The 13833-nt window shown below is 35.1% G+C and overlaps 1 protein-coding gene across 2 annotated transcripts in view; it reads right to left on the minus strand.

Annotated features, from left to right (window-relative positions):
- Positions 1 to 7413, minus strand: part of atos (atos homolog atossa) — a 322345-nt gene extending 314932 nt beyond the window's left edge. For both annotated transcript variants that reach the window (XM_090400982.1, XM_090400981.1), the window contains exon 1: positions 7233 to 7413. In XM_090400982.1, the coding sequence (XP_090257108.1) occupies positions 7233 to 7248 (16 nt within the window). In that variant the 5' untranslated portion in view covers positions 7249 to 7413. The remainder of the gene's footprint in view (positions 1 to 7232) is intronic.
- Between the last annotated feature and the right edge of the window lie 6420 nt (positions 7414 to 13833).

The raw sequence follows: 13833 nt of genomic DNA on the forward strand, positions 1-13833 counted from the left end.
TATGTGGCAATGAGTTTGAGGCCATTTGAGTTAAGATGTTACAGATCTAGTGGATTTGTGGCTAGTGACAACAAATTACATCATAAAATAGCACCTATTATAAAATCAATACCATAAGTATTGATTTTATGATAGATGCTAGACAAGTAATTATCACAGGCAACTTTAATTATCAGTCAAAGCTGCAACTATTCTGCCTCCAGTTAATGGCTAAGTATATGGATGTTTTATTCAGCAAAGATTACATGCTGAACTACAAAACAGAAAATTATGACCAAGTGATGGTATGTCAGAATGTGTCCCTAGAGTTCGAAGAATAAATAGGACAGGAGTGAAACCAGTATGCAAATCTTATTAAACAAGAGATTCTTTAAAAAAAAAAAAAATTATGTGGAAGGAACTCTATGCATAAGGTTGATGTCAGTTATGAAAGTTATAGCATGGAGACCAGAAGCGTCAAGTATAATATGGAAAGCTGTACAAGTATAAAAAGAAACTGGCTCTACAAGGCAGTCAAAAAGAATTCTATCATTATTCTGCATGTAAAAGAAAGAATGAATGTGAAAGAACTCTACTGTGCAGATATTATGCAATTGATAGATGCTGAAGAGACTGGTCTTAGCAAAATAGACACTCATTAGTTGTACAATAACTGGATATAGAAAATCGGGTATATCAGGAGATTCTAAAGCTGTTACATAAACTGAATAAGAATTCATCAATAGGGACTGATGGAATATCAGGATAGATGTCAAAAAAAAAAAAGTTGTTCAGATGAACTGGCTATGCTGTTGACCAGACTGTATAAGCTGAGTCTCAAAACAGGGAAGATTCCACAGTAGTGAAAAGAATGTATAATAATCATATTGCACAAGGATAGTGCAAAGAGTGATGCTTAACTATCAACCTCTCAGTATCTAAGGAATGATGGTGAAGATTGTGAAAAAGCTGGTAAGAACTTACATACAGAAATAGGTTAACAGTGAATCTATACTTCAAAAAAAAAAACAGCAGGGGTTTACTAAGGAAAGGTTATGTTTGAGCAACTTGACACATGATAATGGCAACTGAATTAGATAAGAGGAATGAATACACCATTGCATTTTTGAATTCTGCTAAGGCTTTTGACAGCATGAAAGTTTGTTGCATAAGTTGGAGGACATGAGATTGGATTATAAATCCAATCTTGAATGATGAATCTTGACAGACTTTATGTTCTTAGGAAGAACCTCCCACGATTAGTCTTTTGACTCCATGGAGGCCTGAATAATAATGATAAACTATTAGTCTGGATAAAGAAGATGACTGACTGCCAACATCAAAAAGTGGTGTATGATGGTTTTAGTATTCAAGATTTAAGGTGACCAGTGATGTATCACAGGAATCAGTTGTTGGTCCATTATTATTCAATTTTTATATTAATGACACTGGGAAGGATCTGACAAGATGACATACAGCTATTTGCTGATGATGCAAAGACTGGCAGAATAATCATACATGTGATGGACACAACACGTGCAAAACGATTCGAATAGGCTAGAATTGTGGGCACATGAAAACAGTTATCAGTACAATGTTAGTAAATGTAAAATTACTAACATTGTACTAATATTACTAATATTAGTACAATAACAGTACTAATATTACTAACAGTGTAATGAGTTATCCAAGAATATTATGTTGGCAGGATTATGCTAGAAGAAACTAATCAGGCCGGGGATCTTGGAGTTTTAGTAGTGCTCAGGTAATTCACACTTCAAGATCTTTAACCCGATGCCTTAAATAGTGATCTCCTTGCCATTCTCAAATAAGGATAGCCTGGTGAATTTTAATGTCACCAAAATGCAATCTTATCTAATTTTCTGGAAGAAAGACCAAAGGTTCACTTTCAATTTGGCAATATCCTGCTCACCATCATATTAATGTTCTCTTCTTGAATTGACTTTCACATCTGACCAGGCCTGGCACGAACACATCAGGTTCATAGCTTCTGCCTCCAAAAAATTTTTTTAGTTCTATACAGCCCTTCAAATCTTACAGCAGATTTGAGCTATAAAGCTCAAATCTGCTCGGCTTTAAATACTGTTCTCACATTTGGGATGGTGTAGCAGAATACTTAATTGTATTCAGAAGAGGGAAATCTGCTTTATTGATGACCCCTCTCACCAAGTCTCTCCAGGAGTACCCCATAGATTCTCTGTCGCTGCATAATGTCTTTTCTATAGGCATTCCATGGGCATTACTCCAAACTAGCAACTACCATTCATCCACTTTCTAAAAATTGTTGGGTCACATCCATATACAATTCAGCTCCAAATGCATTGAACCAATTTCTCATCTTCCTCCTTCATTCCCTCCACTCTATTCTTTGGAACAGTCTTTCCCATGCTGTTTTTCCCAATGACAGAAAATTTGAGTCTTCAAGAAACACATCAAAGTGAAACTAAACATTGACTTTACATGTCGATGTTCATTTCAGCACTGCACCTGCCCTCTTAAGAAGTCATTTTGCTTCAATTTCATCTGGACTATAACGTGCAGATCTAATCTTGGAGTTTCAAGAGGTGATGAAGACACACTAGATAGTGCAAAAGTGTTAAAGATGATATTGGGACTGTGGAATATATATTATAAGGACAAACTGAGAATTTGTGGACTGTGATACTAGTAAACAGAAGAAAGAGGGTGATATGAAAGAGCTCAACACACTTCTTAAAGGGTCATATACTATACCAGTATGATGGAGTTTTTAATTTTATAGAGGGCAGGAAGTGGAGAATGAATGGTCAAGAAAACAGGTTGCTCCATGCAAAGAATAACAAGACATGATGGTCATACCATGAAATGCTAATATGAATAATCAACAACACCTAAACCTTTCCACGTTATTTTTTTTCTCATAGAGTGGTTGATTGCAATGGATTATCATCCCAAAACCAACCAAATATATAATTAGAAAACAAAAACTGTATACATTATTACTGCACATCCTCTAATTGAACACAACTCAAACTCCACAATATGTCTCAAAGGCACGCTGAAAAAAGGATACATATATATATTCTTGGAGATTTAGCAGGTGGCTATATATAACTATTAGCTCAATTTTGCTATTTCATGACACCCTCACAATGTTCAATGGAATTTACAGTGGTTAAAAATAAAAAAGCCCCCTCCTCCCCAAAAAATAATATCAAAATTCAATTTTTCTCTAATATGGATCTACATGGTCTCAATAGCACAGTACTATATAATAAATCATGCATTAACATCATGATTTCTGAAATGACAGCAAAACAAAACAAAAGAACTGTTCCTATATAATGAAACATTCAAGGTTCTTTCACTTAAAAACGATCCCACATAAACTAAACTATGTATGGCCAAATATATGAATATTTCTAAACCACCCACAAGGCTCATTAAACTAAAATTGAAAAAATACAAGTCTGTATTATTATTACGAGAGACCTCTAGGGAGTCAGAGACTCATCAAGGGAGGCCACATACTACACACACCAGCTATCACATTTATTCTTGAATTCATTCACACTGCTTGCATTCACAACATCCAATAGCAATCCATTCCAATCACACACCACTCTCTGAGAGAAAAATCTAGCCTCGTCCTCTTTTTAGCAGCCTTCATTCTCAGCTTCCAAGCATGCCCTCTTGTCCTTCCCCACCCTCCATAAATTGAAAAATTCCATCAATTGAAATCCTGTATGACCAATTTCAGAAGTTTGTAAGTCTCAATCATATCAGCCCTCTTTCTCCTTTTTGCTAGTGTCTGCAGTCTACAAATTCTCAATCTGTCTTCATAATCAGTATTCCACAATCCTCCTGAATTCATTTTTAACACTCTCCTTTGTACTTTCTCCAATATATCAGAATCACAATGGAAACCAGACCTGCGCACAATAGTTCAAGTGAGGTCTTATCAAGGCCTTGTAAAGAGGTAAAATGACATCCTTATCTTTACATGTGAACATTCGTTTCAGCATTGCTATTATCTTTTGAGTTGTATTTGCAATCTTTGCCACATGGTCCCTGAAATTCAACTTCCTATCTACTAACACTCCAATATCCCTAACCTCATCAGTTTCTTCTAGCATACCACTAATATAATATGACATTGGATATCTAATCATGCCAAAATGAATGACTTTATATTTACTGACATTGAACTGACACCCATTTTCCCATGCCATTAATTCCAGCCTATTCAAATCATTCTGCAAGTAGTGCATATCAGTAGCATTCCTGATTACCCTACCTATTTTTGCATCATCAGCAAATAGCTGAATGTTGCGTGTCAAATCCTTACCAATATCATTAATGTACAGATTGAATAACAGTGGACCAAGCACTGATCCTTGTGGTACACCACTTATTACCTTAAACCTTGTAGACTTTCATGAAGCAAATCTTGCACTCACATCCCACTTTTTGATATCTGTCAGTCAGCAATCCTCTTATCCATGCTAGTATTCTATAACCTATTTTCTCCAATTTATGCAACAGTCTATCATGCTGTATTCTGTCGAAAGCCTTAGCAAAATGCAAAAGTATCATGGTATATCCATTCCCTTGTCTAGTTCAATGGTAACATTGTTATAGAATGTGAGCAAGTTGCTAAAACATGACCTTCCCTTAGTAAATCCATGTTGTTCATTGCACAGTAGAGATTCACTGTCAACCCATTTTTGAATGCAAGTCCTAACCAATTTTTTCAAAATCTTCGCCACCACTCCTGAGATACTAATTGGTCAATAGTTGGATACATCGGTCTTTGCACCATCCTGGTGCAATAGAATTACCATACATTCCTAAAGAATATTCCCTGTTCGGAGACTCATATTAAACCTGGTCAAAGGAATAGCCAGTTCAGCCGAACACTCTTTTAGAACACGTGCTGATATCCCATCAGTCCCTATTGCTGAATTCTTATTCAATATGTGCAACAGCTCTAATACCTTGTCCTCATACACCTGCATTTCTTCATCTAGTGAAGAGGTAGCAGTGAGCTCAATGTTGTCCAAAAGAAATTTTAAGTGATTTTACTACAAGAAATTATTATTACACAAACTTCATGGAGTCCCAAATCTTGGTGCATGAGGCAATTTTACACTACACAATCCATTTAACGAAATTATTTAATAAATATTCTTGTCTGTTAATTGAGTGTTGCTTCCTCACTCTTTCAGTTAATGTATCTCTGTTGCAATATTCATCCTTTAGCTGCAAGAACACACACAACAAGTATACACATAGTATATACTTTTGTAATTTCAAAAATGTATTTCCTGTATACTTTTCTGAAATTACAAAATACTTTGTATAGGTCCAGCATTTGGTATAACGAAATAAAGTGGTCAGCGAGTAGAACATACATAAACATCTATAAAACAGTTGCTGGTGGTCTGGTTACTGTTGGCTAAAGATCTACAAAAAATTTCATACATCCACAAATTGTAATATATAACACTAATGAAGACCAAGTAAGGTCACTGCATTAATTGTATATTCATATTTGAAATTGCAAGATATTCCCACTTTTGTGTATCAGTGATTTCAATATCACAGAATATCTCTGTCATGTACTGTTTTTTTTTTTGTAAATCTATTTTAATACTTACCACCAAACATTTAAAGTAAGTGGACATTTTGAACATGCACAATACAACATATAACATTCAGCTAACTACAACATCTCCGTTTGCACTGTAACATAATTCCATGTCCAATCACTGACTACTGATTCAATATAATCACATTATAACAAAAGGCAGGAATACTCCCAGTGATTTTTCCTCCCCCAAGTACATCGCTTTTCAAAAATTGTATGTATATTTTTTGTTCTCTCAACTACAATGGAGTCAACTCAATAACAATCCCATCAAATACTATTATCGTCAATAACATTTCTACAAATGATTTTTTATTTTACTAAACCTTATTACAATTATATATATATATATATATATACACATACACACACACATATATATAAACAAACAAACAAGTATGACCAACATAATGTAGTTATATAGTCAATTCAGTATGCAGGTGCATTTAGCGTTTTATGTAAAGGAATGTAATAATTTCTCAACCATACTGGGTGGGAGTCACGTGAAAAATCATTAAAATAATTAATCTTGAATTACTTTGCGTGTATAGTGATTTTCATAGATTATTTCATTTAAATTGGTGGGCAGTAGATGGAGATGATTGGAGATAGATGTCCTCCCGCGATGAGTCTTCGGACTCCTTGAAGGTGTCACGAATAATAATAATAATAATAATAATAAAATCTTCTGTATATGGAAAATCTGGAGGAAAAAAAATCTTGGTCAAAAATATTGTGCCTTTGTTATGAATGTTTATATAGTTGCATCTATATAAACAACTATTGATTTAAATATTTTAAAAACGAAAACCAACTGTTTCGTATGGCATACGCTAATCATATAATTATCATTTGTAAAAATTTTTGGTTATTCATAAATATTTATGAATAAGTTAACTATTTGTGTTAATTGCTTTGGATAGAATTTTTCATTATAACATTAAAGGCTCACTGAATGTCAAACTTTTAAGACAGATTTTTTTTTCTCAAGATTTTTCCTTAAACCACAAAATGAGCAATGCTGCATTTTATGACTGTCTTTTGTCATTATGGACAAGTCAAAACACTGACCATGATAGCGTTGCCCTAAATTATCCCTGTAACCAAATAGTATCAATTTGTAACAACATGCACTTACTACAAATCGTGTAGCGTTAAAAAAATAAAATAAAAATAAAAAAATTGAAAAATGAAAAGAATATGAACACGCGTGTCAAATCTTGTCGTTCAACTGTTTCGAAAATGTTTCATTTTTTCTTAATATAGAATGACATTAATATTACGCATGCAAAGTAATCTCAAGAAATATGAAAAATATACCAGATTTGAATATTTTCATAACTATACGGAAAGTGCACAGTGACTACCAATAATGACACATAAAACTTACAACGCATCTTGGGTACAGATTGTAAAATAATGGTTATCCTGATCTCTACTGTGCACCCTGATAAAGTCCAATCATGAACTAGTAAAACTGGATTGTACACGTACGTGCAACTAAATGGAAGTTAGGCTTAACATTTCTAGGGTTCACATAACAAGCAGGCAAGAAACAGAATATGAACATAAACTATAATAATAATAAACAGTTAAAACTAACCTTCATCTGGTTTCATCCCTCTATGTGCTCTCTATTGACTTCACATCGGCACTCCAAGCAGGAAAAAACAAATAAACAACGAATAAGTACACATGAGCTTTAAAACTATGACAAGCAGCTAGCGCACATCCCAACATACACAGGATAGACTAACCGAGACAAGGAAACCCTGTCCCATGGTGCCAGCTGATTCCTGGTTATGCTACAGCAAAGCACTAGTCACATAACCAGTGGTGAGCTCCGCCCTTTTTTTAGTAACCAATAGAAAACTTTCCTTACTTGGAGCACGTGGGGTCACGGACAAAGTAATCAGCTGTTTTTGTCCAGTGTTTATCCTTATTTCGTAATAAGTTAACAGCCCGAGAGAGCGTGTACAGTGGTTGAATTTCTTTAAATAGAAATAATATTTATATCGGAACAGCTGAATTCAGTTAAATTTGTTCTTATTTTACAAAATAATCCTACAAAGCAGAATATGTTAAAAAATGACATCCTAGAGTGGATCTCAGTTTACATTATTTATAAATGAAAGAACAGTGATGTGTTTAGTTTCTGACTGGTTAAACGAAGTTTAAAACCCACTTGAAATTTTATTTTGAGCACTTGATGTGAGAAAGCTTATTAAAAATATTTAAAATATTATGCTGCGAAAAAAAATTATAGCAGCATTGATTAATAATTTAATTAAAATGAAAAGAAAGATTTCAATGCTTAACATTTAAGCAAAATATACCAATTTTCCAAACTAGACTACGGCACATAGAATTTGCATAGAAATTATACTAAAAAAAAAGTTTTCAATACGTCCATGTTAATAAGGATTGTGTAGAATTAAATATGGGTTATATTTGAAATGCCTCAAAATTATAGCTAAAAAAATGACTTTTTTACTCTTATTGACATCGTTCTAAAGTTTCTTCTCAAGTGGACACACTCAAGAAGCTTTAGACTAGTGTTCATCCGACAATACAGAGGTATAGTTGAGTTTTTATACTCTATCAGATATGAAATGTGAACCTCGCCTACGGGATGTACATAACCATAAAGCCATTACGTACCTCTCGTAAGTGGCCAATCATCGTGACCCTAGCCACTCTATAGCATCTTGTGAATCCAGCTTTATAGACAAAGACGAATTAGTGTAGCTGAAAAATACACAAAGTTGGAGCCTAGAAAAATTCCATCCCCTCAAAAAAAAAAAAAAAAATGAAGAGCATGTAAAAAAAGAGTACCGTATTGCATAAATGTTACAGTAATAAATTTGTTTCCAGTACGATATTTGTGTGGTGTATTCACATTACATTTTACACCATGTATGGTGTAAAATGTAATGTGAAGGTGTAAAAAAAAAAAAAAAAAAAAAAATCTAGGTCGCAAATAAAGCTTCAACTGGAAATATATATATTTTTTTGTTTTTTAACACACATTGAAGAATGTTAACTAGCTTTAAGTTCAAAATTTTCTTTAACATCAGATTTTCAAACGTGAAATAATATCTAAAGTTCCTTTCTGAACCTAATATTTATATTAGATTTATTTTATTTTTATTAGATAATTTTAAATTTCTGAATTTAAATTTAGAAATTTATATCAGATTTTTTTTAATTCTTAAAATGATATGATTAATTTCGTAAATGTTTTTAACTAATTAAAGAAATGTATTAATATGATGAGCCCTTTTACAAGCATTCTTAAATGAAGCTTCGGTATTTACTGGTTATTTTCCAGTATATAAATATCAAGAAGTATATTCCACTATATAAATTTAAAAAAATATATATCTACCGAATTAGTAGTTGTTGTTATTGCAACATCCAGGGCCGACCATCTCGGGGATGCAGTGGGTGCAATGCACCAGGTGTGGGCACAGTCGGTACACATTTGCGGAAACGTATTATATTTCGAATGTGTTTTTTTTTTTTGTTTGTTTGTTTTGTTTTGTTTTCCTGTGCCAAAATCATTTGCAGGTAAGAGGTTTTACAATACGTTTATTTCGAATCCTTTAATTTTTACCTTTGAGAAATATTTTAGGGCCCCAAAAGGTTTCTTGCACTCAGCCCCCTTCATAGAGAAGGCCGATTCCTGACAACATCCAGTCGTTTCCGACTTTTGGTGATATTGTGAACAAAGGAATTTTTTCACAATCTCTCACTCGGCTTCTTGTCTTTTCTTTCAACATTTGTAAGTTCAAGTTGGTAAGTTCCTTTATGTTGTCCATCGAACTCTTTTGCAATCTCCCTCTCCTTTTCATGCCCAATCTTCCCCAACATAACTGCCTCTTCCAACGGTTCAACTGCTCGCCAAAGAACAAGGTGATAAAAATTAAAGTATCCCTGTCTAAGGCCTTGTGGAGCGCCATCAAGTGATCCAAATACTGCGAAACTTTGTACGTCATGCTGAAACGATATCTACGAAGAAGAGAAAAAAGGCAGTTCCGGAATTTACCATGGGCGTTATAAACACCAAGTACATGGAATTTATTTTCAGGTGCCAGGGGGGTTCAAAAGGATGGAGACGAGATTTTCCCTTCATTCTAGTTGTTAGTGATGGCACTAAGATTGTCCCAACATGCTTTGGTTGCGAAACTCTACTACCTAAACAACTGCAATGCTGTTGCTGCACTCTGCAAATTTTGTCGACGAGGTCCACTATCTATCTTCATGTGCTCTACGACGAATGATTAGCCGTTTTGAAGAAACGGAATCGTTGGGAGTTAGATCAATCAGCTTACAACCAAGCGAATGAAGTTGCTACTGCTGTCGAGGAGCAGGCCACGAATAACAGCGTTGGTTCCTGCAGTGCACGTGCTGTATCAAGACACGTGGATATGCCTTACACAACTATCTGGAAAATTATACGGAAGATTCTGCATTTCTACCCATTCAAGATAACCCTGACACAGGAGTTGTGCCTGCGGGACTTTAAAAGTCGACTGACATTCGCTTTAACTTTGCTTGCTCGAGTGGAGTTGGACGTTGCGTGGCCATGGATGATTTTGTCCGGAAATGAGGCTCACTTTCATCTGAACGGAGCTGTGAATACCCACAATTGCCGGGTATGGGTTATGCAAAATCCGCATGCAGTACAAAAAATTCCTTTGCATTCACCCAAAGTTACTATCTGGTGCGGATTTACAGCTTCGTTTATCATTGGACCATTCTTTGAGGACATCGCAAGTCGGGTCCTGTGACCTGATCAGTGACTTCCGAGTAGGTCATGTCACAGGACCTGCTCATGATAATAAACAATTTTGTTGTACCACAGTCACAGCAGCGCTTCTGCATGAATTCAATCATTTTCATGCAGGATGGGGCCTCTCCACACATCGGTCGATCCGTACAGAAGGTTCTTCAAGAACATTTCACAGACGCTAGAGTGATCATTCGTGCGTTTCCCACTGCATAGCCATCTCGTTCACCTGATCGGACTCCCTGTGACTTCTGGATCTGGGGATTTCTAAAAGATAGAGTTTATCCGGATCATCCTGATAACTTGTCAACGCTGAAAAACAGCATGTGCTCAACGTCGGTCGCGACTAGCTGCGTTTTGCAGTTGAATACAATTTGCAAAAGTTGCAATTTGTGGCATACCAGGAAGCGCAGCATATTGAACAATACAGCCCGTGAATGCATAATGAAAAAATATTTTATTTATGCTTGTGCCACTTTTTTTTCTTCTTACACACACAGAAAAATTACTATATCAACATTCAGTACATCATAAAGCGTCCCTGATGGTGAATTTTGGAACTTTTTTTTCCCTCAGATATCGCTTCCACCTGAAGCACAATGTATTCCTGTAAAGTCTGACAGCATTTTGGGCGATCCACTATTAAAAATCCCAAGGACTGCAAGAATGACTAATAAGATGGTTTTAGAGAATATAAAGACAGAATGCTCCTTGGAGGCAATGATCATAAAAGTTAATGTACAAGGTTATTAAAAGTAAACAGGAATACTTTAATTTTGATAATAATTGCTTTGACAATTCTAACTTTCGTAACCTTACTAATATCTCTATCTTTTTGATAATTTGTTATCTTCTTCAAGTTCTAGAGTGAATTTGATTGTGTGGTGTAGAGAGTTGATTTTGTTAAGAAAGTCGAACAAATCCTTTTTTGTGTGGTTCCAAACGATAAAGATATCGTCCACATATCTCCACCATACTGTGGTTTTAGAGTCTGTCTGAGTTAAGATTTTACTTTCAAAATCCTCCATAAAGAGATCAGCACAAGATGGAGAGAGGGGGCTACCCATTGCAAGGCCAGTCAATTGTTGATATATGGTTTTATTCCATAAGAAAAAGTTTGATGTTAAACAATGACGGAACAGAGAAGTGATGTCTTGTGGGAGCAACTTCCTAAAATGTTGATGACTTCCTCCACAGGGATGTTAGTGAATAGAGATGTAACATCCAGGCTGGCGAGTATTTTGCGATAACACCTGATCATATCCCTAAAGTGGATATCATTTTTAATATAGAAAAGGCAGTCTCGTCGTTACCGGAACCCATAGCTAATGATTATTATTATTATTATTATTATTATTATTATTACGGGCAACTCCAGGGAGTCATTAGACTCATCGAGGGAGGCCCCAAATCATTTTCATCACAACTATTCGACATTCATACAGTATCTATCATACCTCGCCTTAAACTCATTCACTGTCACAGCATCCACCACAGACTCAGGGAGCGCATTCCACTCATTCACTACTCTAAAAGTAAAGAACCCAGCTCTAACACCTTTACTAACCACACTTTTGCCCAGTTTCCATGGATGTCCCCTAGTCCTCCCACAACCAGCCCTGTTCTCAAAAATATCTTCTGAATTAATTTTATAGAAACCCTTCAGTAATTTGAATGTCTCAATCATATCTCCCCTCCTCCGCCTATCAACCAATTTTTGCAACCCACAAATCCTCAATGATATTAGATTAAAAAGTAGTATCATCCTCTCATCTTCCAGAACTCCTAACAAAAACATCACTACTCTGGAAAAAAGAACATTGTATAGTTTGAAGAAAAAGAAAGACATTATCATATTGAAGGCAGATAAGGGAAATTCAACAGTGATTTTAAACACCAGTGATTACGAAGATAAGATTAACAGATTATTGTCGGATACATCAACCTACCGTGTCCTAGTCACAGACCCAACACTAAAGAACCACAATGATACCAACGATTTAATACGTCATATGGAGAACTGGTCTATAGACTTAAAACGAAGATTGAAATCTCTATCTTTTATACTTTTTGTCAAGTTCAACATAGCTTTTTCTCTATGGCTATCCTTTCTTTTAATTTCATCTTCATATTGACCATCATGTCTTATTCTGGATCTCCAGTAAATCATGATGTTCGATCACCTCTATTTTATCTCTTTAAAAATCTTAAATTTATCCAAACTGCCAGAAGCCATCACTTTTTTCTTTCTATTTTTTTTTCTGCTAATGTTTAAATCAATCCTGAATTTTTTGCTTTCCATCTTAACCAACAGAAGAATCAATCGTTGCAGATCTTCCTTAGTTTCTGCTATGAGGGTTGCATATATTCACCCAAACTTGAGCGATCAGCTGTGCGTTTCCTACTGCATTGGCCGTCTCGTTCACCTGATCATCTGCATATCTTAAATTGTTTATTTTTCTCAAAATAATATTAATTCCTGCTGGATCTTGGTCTAAGTTGACCATTCTCATAATATATTCCCTATAAATATTAAAATGATAGGGCGGCATCCTGCCGCATCTCTTTTTCCACTGGAATACCGTCTGTTTTTCCAAAGACTGTTTCACTGAAGCTTCCTGGTTGTTATACAGCTCTCTAATGAAGAAAATTAGATGCTTAGGTATTCCCAGTGATCTCATCACATTCAGCAATCTGTTGTGATCCACACAATCAAAAGCTTTCTTATAATCAGTATAACAGATGAATATTTCTGAAATTCTCTTGTTCCTTCCATAGGCCATATCGTATTTGCTAATCCAGTGTCTAGTTCCTCTACATCAGGGGTCGCCAAAGTTATTTGCCCGTCGACCCCTTTAAGAGTTTCTTGACTTTTTATCGACCCCCTATATTTTATTATTACGTAATTATAATAGGACAAGCAAAAAAGTGACGCTTATGTGAGTTTTTAGATTGTTTATTTTATAGTTACAGTGTTTATTGTATGTATAATATAGTATATATTATTATATTACTATTACTACTACTATTACTATCACTAGTAATATCACTGGTATTACTAGTGATATTAATAAACTACTGGTATTAATATCACTGGTATTACTACCAGCGCTGCTCAACTCTTCAACATAGAGAAGTTTAGTTCATGAATGAATAACGATTGAATTATAATATGTATGTTGATGAATTTTAGAACATTAACGCTCACTTGTATGTCGATGCGCAAAAATGAGACTGGGATCGAATACTTGTAAGTATCAGTAAATAAGAACCACGCACGTGTTGCAATCTCGCTTCCACTGCGCCGGACGTCAGGAACCACCATCATCCGTTTATTGGTAAATACGTCATTTTGGCCTACTTGATTGGCCTCAGTAACTATTTTCATGACCTTACTCCATCTTACAGGTCC

The sequence above is a fragment of the Typopeltis vanoorti genome, chromosome 11 (genome assembly GCF_054136105.1).
Source record: "Typopeltis vanoorti isolate ZY-2024b chromosome 11, IOZ_Tvanoo_1.0, whole genome shotgun sequence".
NCBI lineage: Eukaryota > Metazoa > Arthropoda > Arachnida > Uropygi > Thelyphonidae > Typopeltis > Typopeltis vanoorti.